This window comes from Micromys minutus, assembly GCF_963924665.1.
Source record: "Micromys minutus genome assembly, chromosome: 18".
Lineage (NCBI taxonomy): Eukaryota > Metazoa > Chordata > Mammalia > Rodentia > Muridae > Micromys > Micromys minutus.
In genome coordinates this window covers 14,638,133-14,657,265 of record NC_137953.1, presented here as the reverse complement: position 1 = coordinate 14,657,265, position 19,133 = coordinate 14,638,133, and the positions used below count along the sequence as shown (strand labels likewise).

Below are 19,133 nucleotides of genomic sequence, written 5' to 3'. Positions count from 1 at the left end.
CTCCATCCACCTCACAGAATAAAGGCAAAGGGGCAGATTCCTAGGAAAGGACTGTAGTAGCTTTTCCCAGGAGCAGGGACACATCTCCTTGGGATAAGAATACACAACTTTTAAAGACACAAATTTACCATGTAGATCTAGCTGCCTGGAACTTTCTATATAGACAAGGCTGGCCTAGAACTCAGAGAGACCTGTCTGACTCTTCTTCCTGAATGCTGGAATTAAAGGCATGTGCTACCATATCCAGCTGGAACAAGAAACTTCTTAAAAAGGCTTATCTTTATTATCTGTAATTACGTATAGATCTGTGTATGCGTACATTGCCTACAGAGGTCAGAGGTGTCAAATAACCTACGGCTGAAGTTATAGAGGGTTGTGAGCTGGGCACTGGGAACTAAACTTGGGTCCCTGTTCCAGCCTGGCTATTCTGAGGGATTCACTACACACCCTTCCCACCGCTGGGACAGGCCCTCAATTGTGTTCCGCAGCATCTGTACCCAGTCATCTCCTCTCCGCATTGGGATACAGCGTGTATCCCGGTGCTCCAGGGCCAGGATCTCTGTGGGTGTCTCGGGAGTCAGCCCAGCAGCCTGGACTGCTTCTGGGAATTTGACTGCTGAGGCAGGGGCCAGGCAGCACCGGGGGATGCTACTGGGGATGGGGCAGGGCGGGGGAGAACAGGTATAAAGATGGGAAAGGAGAAGACAAAGGAAGGAGGACCAGGGAGAGGTTAGGGGCAGGGTAGAGCAGAGAGAAGAGAGAGACAAAGACATGATTAATACCTTGAACTAACCTATATAAATAAGCCTGCAAAGTATCCCAATAACGACCCAGTTCAGCCATCTTCCCCATCATGACCCGGGATATAGTTTGCACCTCTTCTAAGCACAGCTCTAGTTTTGGGGTACAGAACCCACCATACCTACTGATGTCACTGTCCTTAGTCTTGTATGCCCTGCTTGGAGAAGAGACTTGCCCCCAGTGCCCCAGATGGCATCACTGGTACCTGGACTGTCCACTGTCAGTCTGCTGGTAGTGGTAGTTCACTGCTGTGGCCGAGTGTGGACACAGGAGGTACTGGTTTTCCTCCCAGCAGCGGGCCATGGTCTGGGTGATGGCCTCATCAGGTACTGACTCAGAAGTCACTGCCTCCAAAAGCTGGAAGGTCATGGGATGGGGCAGATGTTGGGATTGGTGAATCACAGAAGAAGAACTAGACCCCGATACATACACAGCCACACCCACACCAGGAACTCACAGTAAAATCAACTTACGAGTTTTGAGCTAATTAGAGTTTTGAGCCTACATAGTAGAAGGATTTGTAGAAGTTTTGGGCACATCTGGATGAAGCGAATTAGCACCCAGTCTTTGTTCTACGGCCTGATACGAGTCATGGGTGTTCGAACATTTATGGCGTGAAAACTACCTTGTCGGTTCCTACCCTGCTTAGAGGCACCTCCTCTGGGAAACCTAGCACTCACAAACAGAGGAAGACTCCCTTCTCAGTACTCCCTGAGTGTGGTTGGTATGCTAGACCATTCTCTGAAGATGTTCTGCATGTTTACAACATAGCAAACACTCTGCACATACTTAATGGCATCCGAGTCCACATGGTCCATAGATTGTTTATATAGCTACTTCCTGGTTAGTCTCAGAGACAGCAACCAACACTTTTTTCTTCCTCCTCCTCCTCTTCCTCCTCCTTTTCCCAGCTCTGAGGATTGAATGGAGGACCAAATGCATATTAAGCATGTGTTCTACCATCTAGATGCATCGCTCAGTGTGATAGCTGCATTTTCTCCTAAAATAGTTCTCGAACCTCAGCAGATAGATAATATGAGTAGAGGGATGAATGAATGAATGAATGGACTGATGGATGAATTAATGAATACCCTTCCAGCAAATGCAGTGTCCTTAGAGTAGAGTGAGGGGAAAAAAAATGAAGAAACATGGGGATAGAGTATCCAGGTTTTTGTTTTTTGTTGTCCAGTTTTAACAGAGGATATTATTTACACAAGGACAAGGAATATTGATATCTGCATAAACTATGAGCCAAACAACTAAGGTTTGGCTTTTGAAAGGCAGCAGAAGGCTGAAGAGAAGGCTCAGCTGTTCAGAGCACTAGCTGCTCCTGTAGAGGACCCAGTTTTGGTTCTCAGCATCCACATGGTGGTAACCATGTGCAACTCCCATTTCCAGGGAGATCTGATGCCTTCTCCTGGACTCCACAGGTACTGCAGACATATGGTACACATACATAAACAAGCAAACACTCATACACATTAAATAAAAATAATGAAAGGCTTTTTTTCTTTCTTTCTTTCTCTTTCTTTCTTTCTTTCTTTCTTTCTTTCAGCAGCCATCCATCCATCCTTCCATCCACCCACCCACCCATCCATCCAAGTGCTCTATCTGCATATATGCCTACATGTCAGGTGATGGCATCAGATCCCATTACAGATGGTTGTGAGCCACCCTGTGGTTGCTGAGAAATGAACCTAGGACCTCTGGAAGAGCAGCTAGTGCTCTTAACTACTGAGTCATCTCTCCAGCACCCCCCCCCACCTTGAAGCTAGCATTAATTAAATACTGGCTAGGAAGATGGACTCTGGACAGGTTCACTCCTGGGTTCCCAGTGAATGGCCACCAGGCTGCATCCAAATAAAAGCAATAATTTTTAACTAGTTTCCTAAAACAAACAAAACTTATTTATTAACTAAACAAAGTTTCTTCTTCCCTCTGTCAGAGACAGAGACAAGGACAAAGGAGGCAGGTAAAGGTCAGCAGCAGCTATGGTTTCTGTTTGTACTGGAAGGGCAGAATGGCTTTGTCCTTGCACAGTGTTGCTGTTATTGGATATTAACGACAGATAGACAAGAAATAGTAACTGTGTGGAGCTGTATATTTCCAGCAGTGCCTACATTTATCTTTTGACCCAAATGTCATAGCAACCTATGAGACAGGGCACTTATTGTCCTCCATCTGCAGATGAGGAAACGGAGGCACTGCATTTATAAAACCATCTCAGCATCTCACATATGACTCTCCGCCTTCAGTCAGTGTTAACCATAAAAGTTCCTGGCGCACAGACGATGCTCAAAAACCATGTGTCCCCTTCCCCTCTCTCAGGTTTCCAAACCCCAAGTCTGTCCTGTCGCTGTACCCTGTCCTTCCTCCCTAGGATACTGTAGGATGCAGGAAGGTCTTTTGAGCTCACACATAAGTACCAGGGGAAATGGAATGTTGAACTCACAGTACAGGCTCTTCAAGGGAAGGAATGCATCGATGGCCATCTACCCAGAAGGCTGGGTGTAGACTTGTAGACTTAATTACTAGTCTGGTCACCTTTGCTCTGTGTGGTAGTGACTTCTCTGGCACTAGACTCTTCCCCAGACCCTTATCACCCAACCTAAAGAACCAACCAATCTTTGCGGACTTTACAATGAGTTTTGACGTAGTTAGGTCCGACCTTTATGTAGCTTACTTTGTTCCTCAAGGAGATGTATGAATGCTTTGTTGTGCACACAGGATTGACTTAATCATCATAAGAACTGTGTTTATCATGTGTGCTGTGCTTAAATATGCCTAAAATAAACCACTAGAGGTCAGACTCTAGAAGTTTTAATCAGCACTGCCTACTGAGTCCTGCTGAACGGAACTGCCTTCTTGCCTCTCTCAGCGGTCACTCTGATGACTGTGGAGATTGCAGAGACCACCCCCACCCTCACCCCAGCCCCTTAGGGTGTGGCCAATGACCAACCTTTCTTTGTAGATCCTTGGGTAGGTGCAGACTTTGGGTTCTTTCAAACTGTTCCATGAGGGCCCTTGTTGTCTGGCTGTCGAAGCCAGAGAGCAGCCAGAAGATCCTCTCCATGTTGTAGGGCACCTGAGTGGAGAGTCAGAATCCTAGGCACCCTCATTCCAACCCTTACCTAGGCCTGCCCCACCAACAGATCTGTTCTTCTTCTCCCCGGAGGCCCACCTGAATGTCCATAGCAGATGCCAGAGTTTTTCGGACAACCTCACACAGAGAGAAGTCTCCCTTCTGGACAGCCCTGTGAATGATGTCATTGCGGTTCACTGCCACAACCAGAGAGATTGGCAGGCCCATCTTCTGAGCAATGCACCCAGCTTGGGACAAGACAGGAAGACAAAAGAATTTTTGGATAAAAGCCAAGGTTTTTTTTGTTTTGTTTTTTGTTTTTTTTTTAAATTTGAGTTTAATAAAGACAGATGAACTTTTTGCTGTGTGAATGAGAGATCTGAAGAGGGACATAGGAGAGGACAAGAGGAAAAGAAGTCAGATGGTCACTGTGCCATGTGCTATGTTTCAGTACCACCTTGAAGGTGCTAAGGACTGAAATATTTTGCCTTCCAGCTTGTTTGAGGAAGATGTCTCTGTTCACTGCTGAGATGCAAAGCTGGAGACCCACAAGCTTCTGGGGCTTCCCCTGTCTCTGTCATCTTGCTGTTGGAACACTGAGATTACAGATACACACTACCACATCCAGTTGTATGTGGGCTCTAGGGATCCAAACTCAGGTCCTCAGATTTGTGTGGAAAACGCCTTACCTATTGAGTTCTCTCTTTAGGCCCCCTACTTTTTTGGGGGGAGGGGATGTTTTATCAACATCGAACTTAAGGGTTGGAGAGATGGCTCAGCAGTTAAGAGCGCTTCCAGAGCGCCTGAGTTCAAATCCCAGCAACCACATGGTGGCTCACATCCATCTGTAATGAGATCTGATGCCCTCTTCTGGTGTGTCTGAGGACAACTACAGTGTACTTATATAAATATAATAAATAAATCTTAAAAAATTATTGCATGTAAATTTGCAAAGACCGTTTACACTCTTAACATCACTTGATCCTCACGGAAGCATTACAGTGCTCTTCCATGACGAGGAAAAACGGAAGCTCAGGAGGATCCAAAGACTTAAGGTCCTTATGGAGAAGTCCCAGATGGGAATGCCTGCCACAGGTATTGCCCAGCTGTTTATTTGTGCCAGGTGCTATGGGGGTCATAGCTATAGGTGGCATCACTAGCTGGAAGGTGACATGAAAGGGAAGCACACTGGGTGTCACCATCTGAGTAGTGAGCACAGCAGCCTTCCTTGCCTGGCTGCCAGCACGCTGTCACCTCTATCTTCCTGTGAGGTGTCAAGGAGTCTCTAACCACTCGGATACATTTGTCCTTTCACCCACTCTATCCCTGGTGCCTTGAGAAGCAATGGCTGAACAGAGCTACCAGAAACCCTAACAACACTGAGAGATGGAGAAGATGGAGACTCCTGGGCTACCATTGTAGTTCTACTACCAACCAGTTGTGTAAACAGAGGCAAGCTAGCTTGTCTTTGTGTCTGGTTCCGCATTCTAAATCAGTAAGAACAGAACAGGTGGACCCTGGATACATCTACAGAGTCTTCTGCATGCACAGAGTCAACTGACCACCAATCAAGACTATCCAAAACAGGAAATGGTGATACACCCTACGTTCCCAGAATCTGGGAAGCTGAGGCAGGAGGATGGAGACTTTCAAGGCTAGCCTAAGAGACTTCGGGCAGCCTAAGTGTACTGGCTGGTTTTGTGTGTCAGCTTGACACAGACTGGAGTTAATCACAGAGAAAGGAGTCCCAGTAGAGAAAATGCCTCCATGAGATCCAGCTGTAAGGCATTTTTCAACAGTGATCCAGGAGGGAGGGCCCAGCCCATTGTGGGTGGTGCCATCCTGGGGCTGGTAGACCTGGGTTCTATAAGAAACCAAGCTGAGCAAGCCAGGGGAAGCAAGCCAGTAAGTGACATCCCTCCATGGCCTCTGCATCAGCTCCTGCTTCCTGACCTGCTTGAGTTCCAGTTCTGACTTCCTTTGGTGATGAACAGAAATGTGGAAATGTAAGCTGAATAAACCCTTTCCTCCTCCAACTTGCTTCTTGGTCATGATATTTTGTGCAGGAATAGAAACGCTGACTAAGATCTCAAGAAAAAAAAATTGCATCTGTACTAAACACATTGAAACTCTTTCTTGCCATTACTCCCTAAAACACAGTGGCCATTTAGATCACATTTGCTTATTGTAATAGTTATTTGACATCATCTAGAGGAGATTTAAAGTATACAAGTATACAGGCAGACACCACGCCATTTCACATATGGGTCTTGAATATCTGCAGATTTTGGCGTCTGCAGGGTCCCTAGAACTAATCATCCATGTACACAGGAGACGGCTATGTTGTTCTAGTCCCATGAAATCATTAATCCAGGAAGAGCACTTAGAACAACATCACCTAGTGCATAGTTAATGCTTGAGAATGTTCATTAGTATTTGGTGCCCCGACAGCTCTCTCCCTGCACAAAGCTCGTGTGCACCCTCAGTCAGCTGAGCACCTGAGTCTGAAGAACTCTTAACCATTCAGCTAGCGAAGGGCAGAGCCGAGGTCCTCCTGATGCCAGAGCCTTTGGTCCCTGGGAGGTAAGAACCCTGTGTCATGGCACAAATCGGGTGTCCCTCAATAGGCAGTAGTAGGTGGAGCTGGGAGTCAAATGCAAACTGTACGAAAGGGCACTGAGCTATGTTTGGGGGCTGAGCCTTGAGTTCTGTCTACTAGCGGTTGTGTGGTCACAGGCAGGGGTATGGAAACATCTCAGGATTGAGCTCTCAATCTCTTTCTGCTTCAGGACCCCCAGCCTCTGCAAGTTAGAAGGCATCTTGTGTGGTTTTCTATCCTCTTTAGAACAAACCACAACTTTTCCTCTTCAGGTTTGTAAGCAGACAACTTGAAAGACCGAGTGGGTTCTGGAAAGTCTATTTGCATCCCACGGTCTCCTTACCTGCAAGGTTACCCCCGGCCCCCGTCGGCACTACCACCTCCACTGTGGGCAGGGGGTGCGTGTCCAAGGACGGCGTACACTGGAAATAAGCGAAGAAGTGGTGCGCCATCTGCACCAGGACCCGGGACCAGTTGATGGAGTTCAAGCTCATCAGGTTGTGCCTCTGGACAAAGGCCACATCAGCAAACACAGCCTTGATGGGTTCATCGAGCTCATCACTGTTTCCTTCCACTGCCGGGGGGAGAGACAGAAGCAGACACCTCTCAGCAGTAGAAGCTCTTGCCAATCACTTCCGGTCCCCCCAGGCTCCGCCCATCCTCTCCCCTCACTTTCATTTGGGTTAACGTGGCTTTCCAGGCTCTGTGTAAGCTCTTTGGGGATCAAATCCAGGTCTCTTGTTCTCGTGACCCTAAGTATTTGTCCTCACTTGAGAGACAAGAAAATGTGATCAGAACCATTCCTGACGGTCTTGCATTCTATAAAATCAGATATAAAACGTCAACCTTTGGGGATACTGGGAAAAGAATTACCCCCTCCAAGTCTTCGCTGTTCTAAAAAGACTATGTCTTTCACTCTTCTGGAAAGAAGGAAGGAGTCTCTATACAACAGAACCCTTCTGGGGCTGGGGATGGGCGGGGGGATGTTCACCCCTTGGTTGAAGTGTAGGTGTTCTGGTCCCTGTTCCTACGGGACAGGTAAGCTTGCTTCAGCAGAAGTTTTCCCTGAAGTTAGGTGTGTACATTGGTTTAATTTATGGGGTGAACTATTAGGTAAACTATCCACCAGTTTAACATATCAGTACCCCAGTCTAGCTGTTTCAGTAATTGCACCAATATTGACCCTTACTTGATACCTGTATCTAATTCTCTGATTGGATCCATACCTCAAGCAGAGGGGGGTGAAGATTACTGGGGGAAAGTACCAGGATGGCCATTAGGGTTGTAAAGCATTCTCTCTATCACTCTAATGCTGGAGTACAGATGGGGGACCAGCTGTAACCCAATCAACCTGATCCAGTAGTGTGGCCCCATTCTTTTACCAAGGTCAAGCCAATCTGAACTCAGCATGCCCATGGAGTCAGAGTTTGGTCCAAGTTGGACATGTGAGAAGTTCAGCCACTGAGACTCAGTAGAATGGTTGCTGGGGTGCTAGAGAAATGGCCACTGCTTTTAAGGAAGAACCACAGAACCAGGGAAACTTGGTTACCTCAAGTCTTCCTACTGTGATCTCAAGAGGAAGGAACCTAAGATTGGGGAGGGTAAACTGGGAAGTACTTGGGTTCCTGATCGTAATGTTGAGTCTCAGAACCAACCAGGTGACACCAACTCCAGCCCTGGACATCCCAATTATAGAAGCTGGAAACTGTTCTTTCAGATAGTCTCGGTTGGATTCTCTGCTAATTCCAGTTTAAAAAAGAAAAGAAAAGAAAACCATAATCAATAAGTATCTAGAGTCTGCTAAGTTCTTGATGCTTAGGAATCACGCAGTAGACATGGAAATTACTACTTTTATAAACCCAGTGGCTGGGTGAGACACTTTCCTATTGCTACTAAAGATGCACTGATAGAAGCAACTTGTAGAAGAAAGAGGTTTTGGGGCTTACAATTTCAGAGGGTTCGAGTCCAAGACCATTAGGGCTATGAACATGGGAGCAGATAGGCAGTCATGGTTCTAGAGCAGTAACTGAGAACTTCTTACTCAAAAGCATGAGGCACAAAGAGCTAACAGGGATTGGCTATAGGCTTCTGAAACCTCAGTGCTCACTCAAGTGACACATCTCTATCAAGGTCACATCTAGTTCTTCCTAAGCAGTTCCACCAACTGGGACCAAGCACTCAGATATCTAAGACTGTGGGGGCCGTTCTCATTTAACTACTACATTCTACTTCCAGACTCCCATGGCCTTGTGGCCATATAATAATACAAAATACATTTAGTCCAGCTTCTAAGGCCTCCCTGTTTTATCAGTCTCAAGGCCGTTGGAAAAAGTCTAACACAACATCTCTTCTGAGACTCAAAGCAATCTCTTAGCTCAATCCACTGTAAATTTAAAAAAGAAAGAAAGAAAGAAAACAAAATAAAAAAAAAAAAAACAAAAAACAATGCACGTCTGACATCCAATATACACCATATAAGCCTGGTAACCTGAGTTTCATCTCTGGTGACCGTGCCAAGGTAGGAGGATGGAAATGGTCCTCCCCCACCCCCGAGCTGTTCTCTGACCTCTATGTGGTCACTGTGTCATAGGCATCCCTCTCCTCACCACACATACAATAAAGCTTAAACTCAGCGTCCATGTGGTCCACCCTACTCCTTGAGCTCACAAAGAGAAAACACATCTTTCCTACTAGCCCCTGAATATACACACATCACACTGGAAGCCTCTAAGAAGAAAAAGAATGTGAGCAGTAGTGTAGGTTTATGTTAAGTCAATACATGATTGGACAGGAGAGAGATAGGCAGGGAAAGGTGGAGGAGCAGAGGTAGAAGCAGGAGGTGGAAGGAGAGAGAGAGGAAGAAGAAATCAAGATGGAGCTCGAGAAGGGTGATCTGGACCCAGGTGGACTTAACTGGCGTTATGTAGATATTGATATTTTAAGGGATTCTATAGGTCTTTTATCTCATATAGAAGGGCAGTTTGTATCTTTGTTCATTGAATGTAATCTTATTGTGTAGAGGGTTTGTGGATTGAGAATTTAATATATAAACCTACATGAAAAACTATCGGGCTTTGGAGTCATGTTTGTGCCAGGCAATGGAGAGATGGAACACGCCGGGGCGGTCGTGTCCACCTGGGGCAGAAGTAACAGGGCGGGTGGAGTGAACCGCCCGGGAAGAGAATCTTGAGGAGAGTGCAGCTTTCAGAGCCAGTGACAGAGCCCATGTACTCGGCTCCATACCAGAGCGGTGTCCATGGAGTGAGACCACGGGGGACAATAAAGGGATAAGCCATTCTTTTAATATTTACCACAACACAGTACTGCTTATCAACAAACCGAACTATTCCCTTGATGCACAGACCATATGTAGAATATAAACACCTTAGCTCCATCAATAGTGATGACATGCTAGACTCATCAACAATGACAAAGCTGCCACTGTTTTCTAGGTGAGCGATGTTCTCCAGCCCCCAGGTGAAGATTCCACTCCTGCCCTTAGACAAAAGTCCTGCAGTACATCTTGTACAAGACAAGAGAGGAGGACTGGGGTACCAAACAAAACCAGTCCTTGACTTTGATGCTAGGACCTAGTCGTGACCAGCAAGGTTGGCACGTGGGAAACAGGAACAGGAACATTATTCATTAAAGTCTTAACAATGACCAAAGGAAAATGCAGCCAGATATGGGCAATTACCAAGGCACAGACTTTACACTGGAGTGTACGTGGGCTTGCCAAAGGAAAGAGCAGAGGGGAAAACAGACAAAGGGCATCCCTGCTGCTCCGACAAGACTTCTTCCCACAGTTCGAACTCCTCATCAGTGTTGGAATGTTAACATAAAAATATCCTCTCTGCGATTTGTTTTAGTCACTGTTCTATTGTTGTGAACAGACACCGTGGTCATGGCAACTTATAGAAGGGAGCATCTAGTCGGGGGAAGGGCATTTAACCACTTCCCAAGGGTTAGTTCTTAATCATTATGGCAGGATGCAGGGCAGCGGGCATGCTGGTGCTGGAGCAACAGCTGAGCGTTTACATCTGATCCGCAGACAGAAGGCGGCACGGGGGTGGGAGGGGCGACAGTGGGTCTGGCTTGAGCTTTTGAAATCTCAAAACCCACCCCCCTAGTGACACACTCCTCATCCAAGAAAGCCACATCTCCTAGTCCATCCCAAAGAGTTCCACTAATTGGAGACCAAGCCTTCAAACAGACGAACTTCTGGAGGGCATTCTCATTCAAACCACCACAGGATTAACTAGGACCCAGGCCCATCGTAGAAGAGATTTCATTTTATTTGTATTTATCTGTTTCTAAGTTTGTTTCATCTTATGCATATGGGCATTTTGCCTGAGTGTATGTCTGTGTACTGTGTGTATACAGTGCGCACGCAGGCCAGAAAGTGACGTCAGATCTCACTGGAACTACAGTTACAGACAGTGGTGAGCTGCCATGTGGGGTGGTGGGAATCGAACTCTGTCCTCTAGAAGAGTAAGTAGCCAGTGCTCTTAACCACTGAGACATCTCTCTCGCACCTTATATTTATTTATTGCTAGAACATTTCCTGTGTTTCAAGTGAGTGATTTAAAAAAAAAAAAAAAAAAAAAAGCAAGCCAGGCTGCACAGAATATAAACCTCAATTGAGACCCCTAAATCTTGGATTCTTGTTTATGCTTCTCCTTGCATTGAGGTCAATCGGGGTGTGAAAGGTGAAAATGGAACCATGGCCCCACCCATACTCCCCCCGTCCTATCTGTCACCTCCTAAGGATGGCAACGTTTAATGCGCACCTCTTCCTTCTCCACCATCAATCTCCTAACCTCTGGATATTTGGTGGAGCGTGAAAAACATGATTTTCCCCTTTCTCCAGCCACAGAGCAGCTATGATGTTCCTATTCGTTCCTATGACGAAGCTGACATCTCCATTACACGGTCAGCTATAGCGGAACTGGGAGTAGGCAGCACCTGGACGCTTCCTAGTTTAATACCTGGTCCACTGAATCACATGCCTGGCCTACCTGTCTGCCCTAAAGGAAGGACGTCGACTGCCAACATTCACTGACATGTCCTCTCGACTAGGAAACACATTTGTGCCCTCAAGATTTCAGAACCCCAGAACTGAGCGCGTTGCTTGGCTTAAGTTCTGGTTCTGCATGGCTGCCTACATGTGACACTGGGCTAGTGGGAGCTTCACAGACGTAACACGGACAGACACTTGAGGCAGCTCTAACAGTTTAACACAGCAAATGCAGGTCTACAGCCATATGCCAGTTAGTGTGGAAGACCGTGAGACCAGGAACTTGCCCAGAGCTAAGCCAAGGCACCTCAGCACATAACTAATCCTACCTCCGAAAACAGCCCTTTGAGCTGGACCACACAGTCCCTGCACCTACCTCCAAACACATGGACATTCTCCTTGAGCACCGTTGTCATCTGGAGCTCCTGGATCTTTGAGCAATGGCCTTTGGGCAACAGCACAATAATGTCCATGTTCTTGGATCCCTGAACACTCTCGATGGCAGCACTTCCTGTGTCCCCAGAAGTTCCTAGGAAGGAGACACCTCCCTTTAGAGCAAGGGGAATACAATGACCTTAAAGTATCGATACCCAGTGGCAGCAGCGTTGGCTTTCAAGTACTTGAAAGATTGGTGCTGAGTTCTTAGGCCAGGGCCTTTGGATAGGCTGATAAAATCAGGAGTATACTGTACACCTAAAAATATCATTCCAGAAGGATTCACAGCCTCCAGCAGACTGACAGAGGGGACTGTGATAGTTAATCTTGTCAAGTTGATGGTGTTAGGATTGTCATAAAAACACACACACCTCTGGTCATGTCTATAAAGGCATTTCCAGAAGGGTTTGCCTGAAGGGATGACTCCGGCATCACCCTGGTCCTGGTCGAAAGAAAAGCAAGAACACAAGCTAAACACCAGCATCAATGTTCTCTGCTTCCTGATTGCAGAGACAGTGTGACCGGATGCCCCAAGCTCCTGCCACCGTAGCTTCAGCGCCACAGTGACCTGTACTCTCAAACCTTCCTTCCTTAAGTGGCTCTCGCCACAGCAATGAGAAAAGTAACCAAGACAGAATCCGTGGCAGAAAAACAGGTCAGAAAAGAAGTAGTTCGCAACCTTCTTAACCTTGTGACACTTTAGTACAGTTCCTCACGTTGTGGTGACCTCCAACTGTAAGATTATTTTCTATGCTACTTCATCACTAATTTTCTACTGTTACGAGATGTAATGGAAACACCTGCTTTCCGATGGTCTTGGGCAACCCCGTGAAAGTCATCTGACCTTACTTACCCACAACAGAATTGCGACCCACAGGTTGAGAACCGGTGATCTAGACAAACTGATACCATAAGCTTTAAAAGATCCAGTCAAGGGCCTACTACGCATTGGCATGGTCCAGCTGGAGCACTAAAGATCCCTGTTCCCTCTCAACACCCACCCACAACAATGGTGACATGCTTCTTCTTCTTCTCCAGGAAGTACTGCAGGAACTGGGCTGTGCAAGACAGGGACAGGTCCTTAAAGGCATATGTGACCCCATGCCACAACTCCAAGATGTTCAGCCCGTTCTTCAGCTTGCACAGATGAACCACATCTCTGTGGCGGAATCTGCTGAAGGCTTGGTCAATCAGATCTGTGAGGGTAGAGGTTGGAGGAAAAGGTGATGATATTAGCTCTTCGAGTTTTACTTCGGCCTCTTTAATCTTTAATGTTTATCTCCCATTGCCAACTAAAAAAGCCCTGAAAATCTGATTTTAAATCACACACTTAGGAACAGGATTACACAGGTCTAGGAAAATCTGGGAGGGCCTGAATTAAACTGCTCATACATTCCTCTTTAGAATTCCCCCGACACCAGAACTGGCTCTAGAAAATGCCCAGTTTTCACTTTGTATACTTTATTTTTGAGTCTATTTATTTATTTTTGTTTATCCTATGTGAATGTTTTGCCTGCTCGTATGTATGTACACCATATGTGTACAGTGCCTGAACAGGTCAGAACAGAGATCCCCTGAAGCTAGAGTTACAGGTGGTTATAAGCTGTCATGTGGGTGCTGGGAACTGAATCCAGGTCCTCTGGAAGAGCAGTCAGTGCTCTTAACCACTGAGCCACCTCTCCAGCCCCCTAATAAGCATGTATTTCAATAGAAGGTCAAGTCATAGAACAAATAAACCAGTTTCAACTTCCTAATTTTCTTCCCTAAAGATGAAAGCTTTGTTAGCTTGTTCTTTTCACGTCTTTGGTGGCAGGATTTGGGTATAGATGATATAAAAACCTAGCAACAGTTTAAAACTGAGCTGTTCGTGGGCTACCTTTAGGATCCTATTAAAATTCAGAATCCAAATCAACAGGTCTGATCCAACTTTGAAATATCTAATAACTGCCCAGGCAATGTCATTTCTTTTGGTCACTGGAGCACATTCTGCGTGGTCCTTTCCTCTCCCAACTCCAAACATCTACCATTTCTGTGCTGGTGATTTTTTTTCCTGTCAACTTGATACAAACCTAGACACGCCTGAGCAAACAGACTATTGCTGAGAAGTAGTCTCTGTCAGACTGGCCTGTAACCAAGTGTGTGGAGGCATTTTTTCATTTAAAGACTAGTGTGGGAGTTGCCCAGCTCACCAAGGGAGGGTGGGTAATCTTTTCTTCACACAGTGTGAAGATGTGTCTCTGTATGTTCAGCTGTGAATTCTGTACCAGTAGGGAACTGGATGCTGGCGGGAGTCTGGTATTGTCATTTCTACGCTCCATCGCTGGGTTTTCTACTTTATAATATCTGTCCTTCCTCAGAAGGCTAAGGCAATCTAGAATTGTACCTGAGGTGGTGGTTGGTTTGAATAAAGAGCTGAGGGTAAGGCACGGAGGGCAGAACTTCTGGGCAGAAAGAGGGCGGCTGGGAGAAGAAGCAAACACGGGGAGGGCAGACATGGGGGAACAGACACGGAGTGCCGGAGAACAGTGGTGGGTCGTAGGCTAAGTAGTTGGGTTAAGTTGAGAGTAGCTGGGAGACTGCCCAAGCTTTAAAGTATATAGAAGACTACATGCCATTCTTTATGCTGCTGGTGGTTCCAGGAATGTGTAAGAAATGTCAAGCAAACCCTGAGGAGCAAGCCAGTAAGCAGTCCTCCTCCTCCTCCATGTGTCCTGCTTCAGTTTCTGCCTCCAGGTTCCTGACCCTGACTTCCCTCAGTGATAGAGTTGGTCTGAGAGTTGTATTCGGAAAGAAACCTTTTCTCCCCTAATTGCTTTGGTCATGGTATTTTATCATGCATCAGCAACCCTGACTGTGGATTCTCTTGTCACTCAGACCGTCTCCCGTGAGCCAGCAGTTGTAGTTCTGTATAGGCACTCAATAGAAAGGCAGGATGGTCATACTCACCCTCTGGTGTTTGAATGAGAATGGGTCCCATAGACTCATATGCTTGAGTGTTTAGTCCTCAGTTGGGGCAACTGTGTGGGAAGGATTAGGAGGTGTGGCCTTGTTGGAGGCGGTGTGTCACCAGGATGTACTTTGAGATATCAAAAGCCAGTGCCCTTACCAGCGAAGTCTCTCTCTGTCTCTCTTTGTCTTTCTCTCTCTCTCTGTCTCTGTCTCTGTCTCTCTCTCTCCCTTCCTTATGCTCATAGATCAAGATGTAAGCTCTCAGCTACTGGTTCATAGCCTGCAGGTATGCTCCCCACTGTGGTGGTCATGGACTCTAACCCTCCAAAACTGTAAGCCCCAAATAAACTCTTTTCCCCCGATAAGTTGCCTTGATTGTGGAGACTGATCACAGCATAGAAAAGTAACTAAGACACACCCAAACCTATTGAACCAGAGTCTGCTGTTGAGATTCCTGAGGGAAATTCATTGTGCCCTACATCTTGAGACAACCTGTCCCAGGATACTCAGCAAGACAGGTAGTGATTTAGGTGTCTTGATGACTGAAGGGGACATTTGTCAATGCTCAAGCTTTTGGGATGACTGAAAATCCGTAGTCTTGACCTTTTAAAAGAATAATCACCAAATTTCAATAGATCATTTTGTCCTACACTTCACTGGAGGAAGAACAGAGGGACCAAAGACTTCTGAAGCTCTAGAGTCAGGAAATATTACAAGATTTGAGAAAGGCAACTAGAAATTTTCTAGGGGTTGGGTAATGAATCTACAACTCAGGGAGGGAGTATGTGATGCTGAGTTGGGGTTGAGGAGAGGGGCATCCTCACCATTTAAGTCATGTCTTGGAATAAGCTCCAGGCCAATGAAGAGGGCACACAGCTCCTTCACCAGGCTGCGATAGGACAGCGTGCTCCAGTGACGCAGGGTCTCTTTGTCCAGCCTCGGGAGCTCCTCTGGCATATAGAGGCCCCCATCTGGTGCATAGCCAGAGAAGAGGGCCCCCTCAAAGTTGACCCGTGGGGCCATTCCCCGGGTGCTAGTGTACCACATGGTCCTTGAGGCCTGCAAAGAGAAAGTCCCAGAGGCAGCTGGTCTTCAAGCTCCCAGCACCGCACAGAGCTAAGTATACACAGTCCTCTGACCTATCCTCTGAGCCACCACTCACTGGGATATGTATCTCAGACGTGGTGATGGCAGTCCTAACCTGATTCTCATCTCAGCTTTGTCAAATCTTGTGTAAATCACGGTCCTTCTGGTCAAAATAGACAATTCCAATACTGAGTGCCCTACCTTGAGGTATGGGTATTGGAGAATGCAGAGAAAAGAGAATCACAGTCCTTACCAGTAACAACAACAACAGCAACAAAACTTGGGATGGAGAAAGATCATACCAATGGCGGGTGGCTGCCATTTTGATAGGCTTCTTAGTAAGGAAAAGATCAGAACACCTGCTTGGCAAATGCTGGTTTGGATGTGGGGGGGAGGGGAATATTTATCACCATTGGTGGGAATGCAAAGTGGTTTAGCCACTATAGAAATTGGTGTGGAGATTCCTCAAAAAGCTAGACACGGGTCTATCATATGCTCTAAATATACCAGTCCTGGCTACATTCCCAAAGGACTCTATATCCCACCACAAAGATTCTTGCTCACTTATGACTGTGGTTGCTCTACTCACAATAGCCAGTGAATGGAGAACTGGGGGGTTAGTTTTCTTCAGGGATACAGGCTCTCAGAGGCTACACATGCCCCAGCAGATGGCCCCACATCCATGTACGAAATGATCTCAGTGGATTTTGTTTGTTTGTTTTTAAGCAAGAAGAGTGCATGAAGTTGGGAGGGGAAATGGTGAGGAGGAGTCAGAGGGAAAGGCGTAAGGACCAAAATACATTATATGCATGTGTGAATTTTTTTTTTTTTTAGTTGCAAGACCCATGTCCCAGGAAACCCCGTAGTCCTACGCATATCATGATGGTTGGGCATTATCCTCAATAACCACTACCCTGTCTTGCAGCCTAATTCTACCACTTAGGCATCTCTCCACCCCTGCCCACAAGAAGGGGAAATCTGACATTGACCGAGAAGAATCCTAGTTTCCCTTTCCTTCCCTTTGGCCTCTCCCTGACCCTGGAGATGGAGCCCAGGCCTGTACGAGGCAACTGCTCTGCCATTGAGCACCAGCCCTGAACTCGTGGTTTCCTCCTCCGGGTCCCTGACACTTGTGGGTCCACAGTGAGCTGCCAAGCACCAGTCTGCCGCCTACAAGTGTACGTGTGTTCAGTTTAGAGGCCAGGCTGTGCTACCAACCACCAGGCAAGACTGACGTGTTGACACCGCAACGTGACTTTTGCTATCTACGAGGGTCAGGCCTTAGAATGGTGCCGTCACGTGACAAGAGTAAATAAAATCACGTGATGTTTTAAGTTTACGATTCCTTTTCGGGCCTCCTCATTCATAGCCATCCTCAGCCACAGGCCTGAAACCAAGAACATTATCAAACAGAACTGAGGTGGAGAATGTAATACTGGGTCAATAGGTAGAAACAGAAATGACTTTAGGAATCTGGGGTGCTCAGTCAGCCCACACAGGAGTCCACGAAAAAGGACAAAATCAAGACAACTCCAAAAGGCCAATGCCGTGAATAAGGGACAATGGCACAGAGTCTCAGAAGGCAGAAGCAGGGTCAGGAGGTCAAAGGCTCAGCAGTGCCTTCAGTAACCACAGGGAATTCTGGAATGCTGTGGACAGTGTTAGCGCCTAAGCAAACTGCCCTGAAATCCTTGCTGAACCTGACTAAAGGAAATGCTGCCAGAGAGTACTCCGGACCACACTCCTGACCAAACCGCTGCCAGTCCCGGGCAGAAGCAGGTAGAGCTATGAGGAATAGCTCAAAGAAACATTTTCCCAAAGTTCCATCCTCCGTGGAATAGACCACATGATACCCGGGGCACGGAGGTGGGGATTCTGCAACCCAAGAGAGACAGGAACAAGGAACAGAGGCAAGAGCCCGGCTTGAACTCAGCATGTGCGGGAATAAGAAGATGGCTTGGTCAGCAAACAGTCCCAAGCTTCTCACAGGATTAAGGGCTGTCTCGGTTCTGAACGATGACTTCAACCTAACAGAAGAAAGCTACAAGAAACACAGCTAATGGTTTGGTTTTTTTTAAAGACTGCCGTGTCTCCGCTGTGATAATTACTTTATGGGACTTTTCTGGATTTTATTCAAGAGCGGAGACGGGGCAATAGCCATGGTAAATAATAAAAATAACAGTAATATCCGCCTTTGGAGCAGGATTCGGCTGTGGGCGGGGTGTGGGGAGGCATGGAGGCTCGCCTCTAGTTGCAGATCGCTGCTGCTCTCGGGTTGGAGTTTAAGGCAAGGCCTGGGAGCGCGGGAGGGGTACACCCGCTGGTGAGCTCACAGAGTGCTAAGGCCCCATTCCCACCCTCTGAACACAGTGCACTGTCCTGAGTTTCCGGGTTCTTCCCGCACAGCCAAACCCTGGCCGTAGATGAAAAACGTGAGAAATCCTCCACCCGCGCGGACTGCTGGGGCTGCTGCCATCCTAACGCCCCCCGCTGGCTTTAAAACAGTGGCCCGGAAGCTAAGCTGAACTACGGGGACCAGGACAGCAGCCAGGAGTCAGACAGGTCACAGCGGAGAGCGCGGGGTGGGGGTGGGGCACGCAGCGGGGCCCTGAGGTTACCGTAGGGGCGCGGAGCTGCCTGGCGACCCGGCTCCAGTGGGCGACGTGCACAGCTCTGACTTCCCAGAGCCCGAAGTTCAGAGTTTAATCCCAAAGCTGGGAGGAACTCTCCTACAGAGGGCGGAGGAGGGAGTGTGGAGGAGGGACTTGGAGGAGGGGTAGAAGATAGAGCTTGGAAGACTGGAGTGGGGAGGGGGCACTGCGACACGGGGAACGCCAGGGACACGAGGACACGGGACACTAGCCTTTGTGCTCACTGAGTGTTTTCAGGCCCTGGGTTCTCTTTTAGACTCACAAATCTTCGCTGAGAATAAAAGCTGGTGACATTTTGTTCTGGTTTTATTTGTTTATTTATTGAGAGACCTGTCTCTATGTAGCTCTGGACACTCAGTAGATCAGGCTGGCTTTGAACTCACAGAGATTTGCCTGTCTCTGCACATCCCTTTCCCAACTCCACGGTCAAGTGCTGGGATTAAAAAGCTTTGTTTTGTTTTTAGGTGAAAAAATCAGAGGGCAATGTGGGGGAAAAAAGACCGCCCTTTCATT

At 47.1% G+C, this 19,133-nt stretch overlaps 1 protein-coding gene across 2 annotated transcripts; it reads right to left on the bottom strand.

Moving 5' to 3' along the window:
- Positions 1-318: 318 nt before the first annotated feature.
- On the bottom strand, positions 319-18,712 carry THNSL2 (threonine synthase like 2). Of its 2 annotated transcripts, none has more exons than XM_080932290.1 (9): positions 18,588-18,712; positions 15,708-15,942; positions 12,936-13,130; positions 11,876-12,028; positions 6,826-7,056; positions 3,983-4,131; positions 3,761-3,886; positions 1,007-1,158; positions 319-651 (listed from the first exon to the last, which is right to left on the bottom strand). In XM_080932290.1, the coding sequence occupies exons 2-9, from the start codon at positions 15,928-15,930 to the stop codon at positions 423-425; spliced, it is 1,458 nt and encodes a 485-aa protein (XP_080788416.1). In that variant the 5' UTR covers positions 15,931-15,942; positions 18,588-18,712; the 3' UTR covers positions 319-422. The 2 variants fall into 2 exon arrangements, with proteins under 2 accessions (XP_080788416.1, XP_080788417.1); XM_080932291.1 differs by having other exon boundaries at positions 319-648.
- Between the last annotated feature and the right edge of the window lie 421 nt (positions 18,713-19,133).

What these genes read in the sequence shown, in the direction of transcription:
- THNSL2 (XM_080932290.1), bottom strand. Translation starts at nt 15,930, where the DNA reads ATGTGGTACACTAGCACCCGGGGAATGGCCCCACGGGTCAACTTTGAG. An exon ending in CATCTGCTATGGACATTCAG is followed by an intron (nt 3,887 to 3,982) that starts GTGGGCCTCCGG and finishes CTCTCCACTCAG; the next exon opens with GTGCCCTACAACATGGAGAG. An exon ending in CCAAGGATCTACAAAGAAAG is followed by an intron (nt 1,159 to 3,760) that starts GTTGGTCATTGG and finishes ATGACCTTCCAG; the next exon opens with CTTTTGGAGGCAGTGACTTC.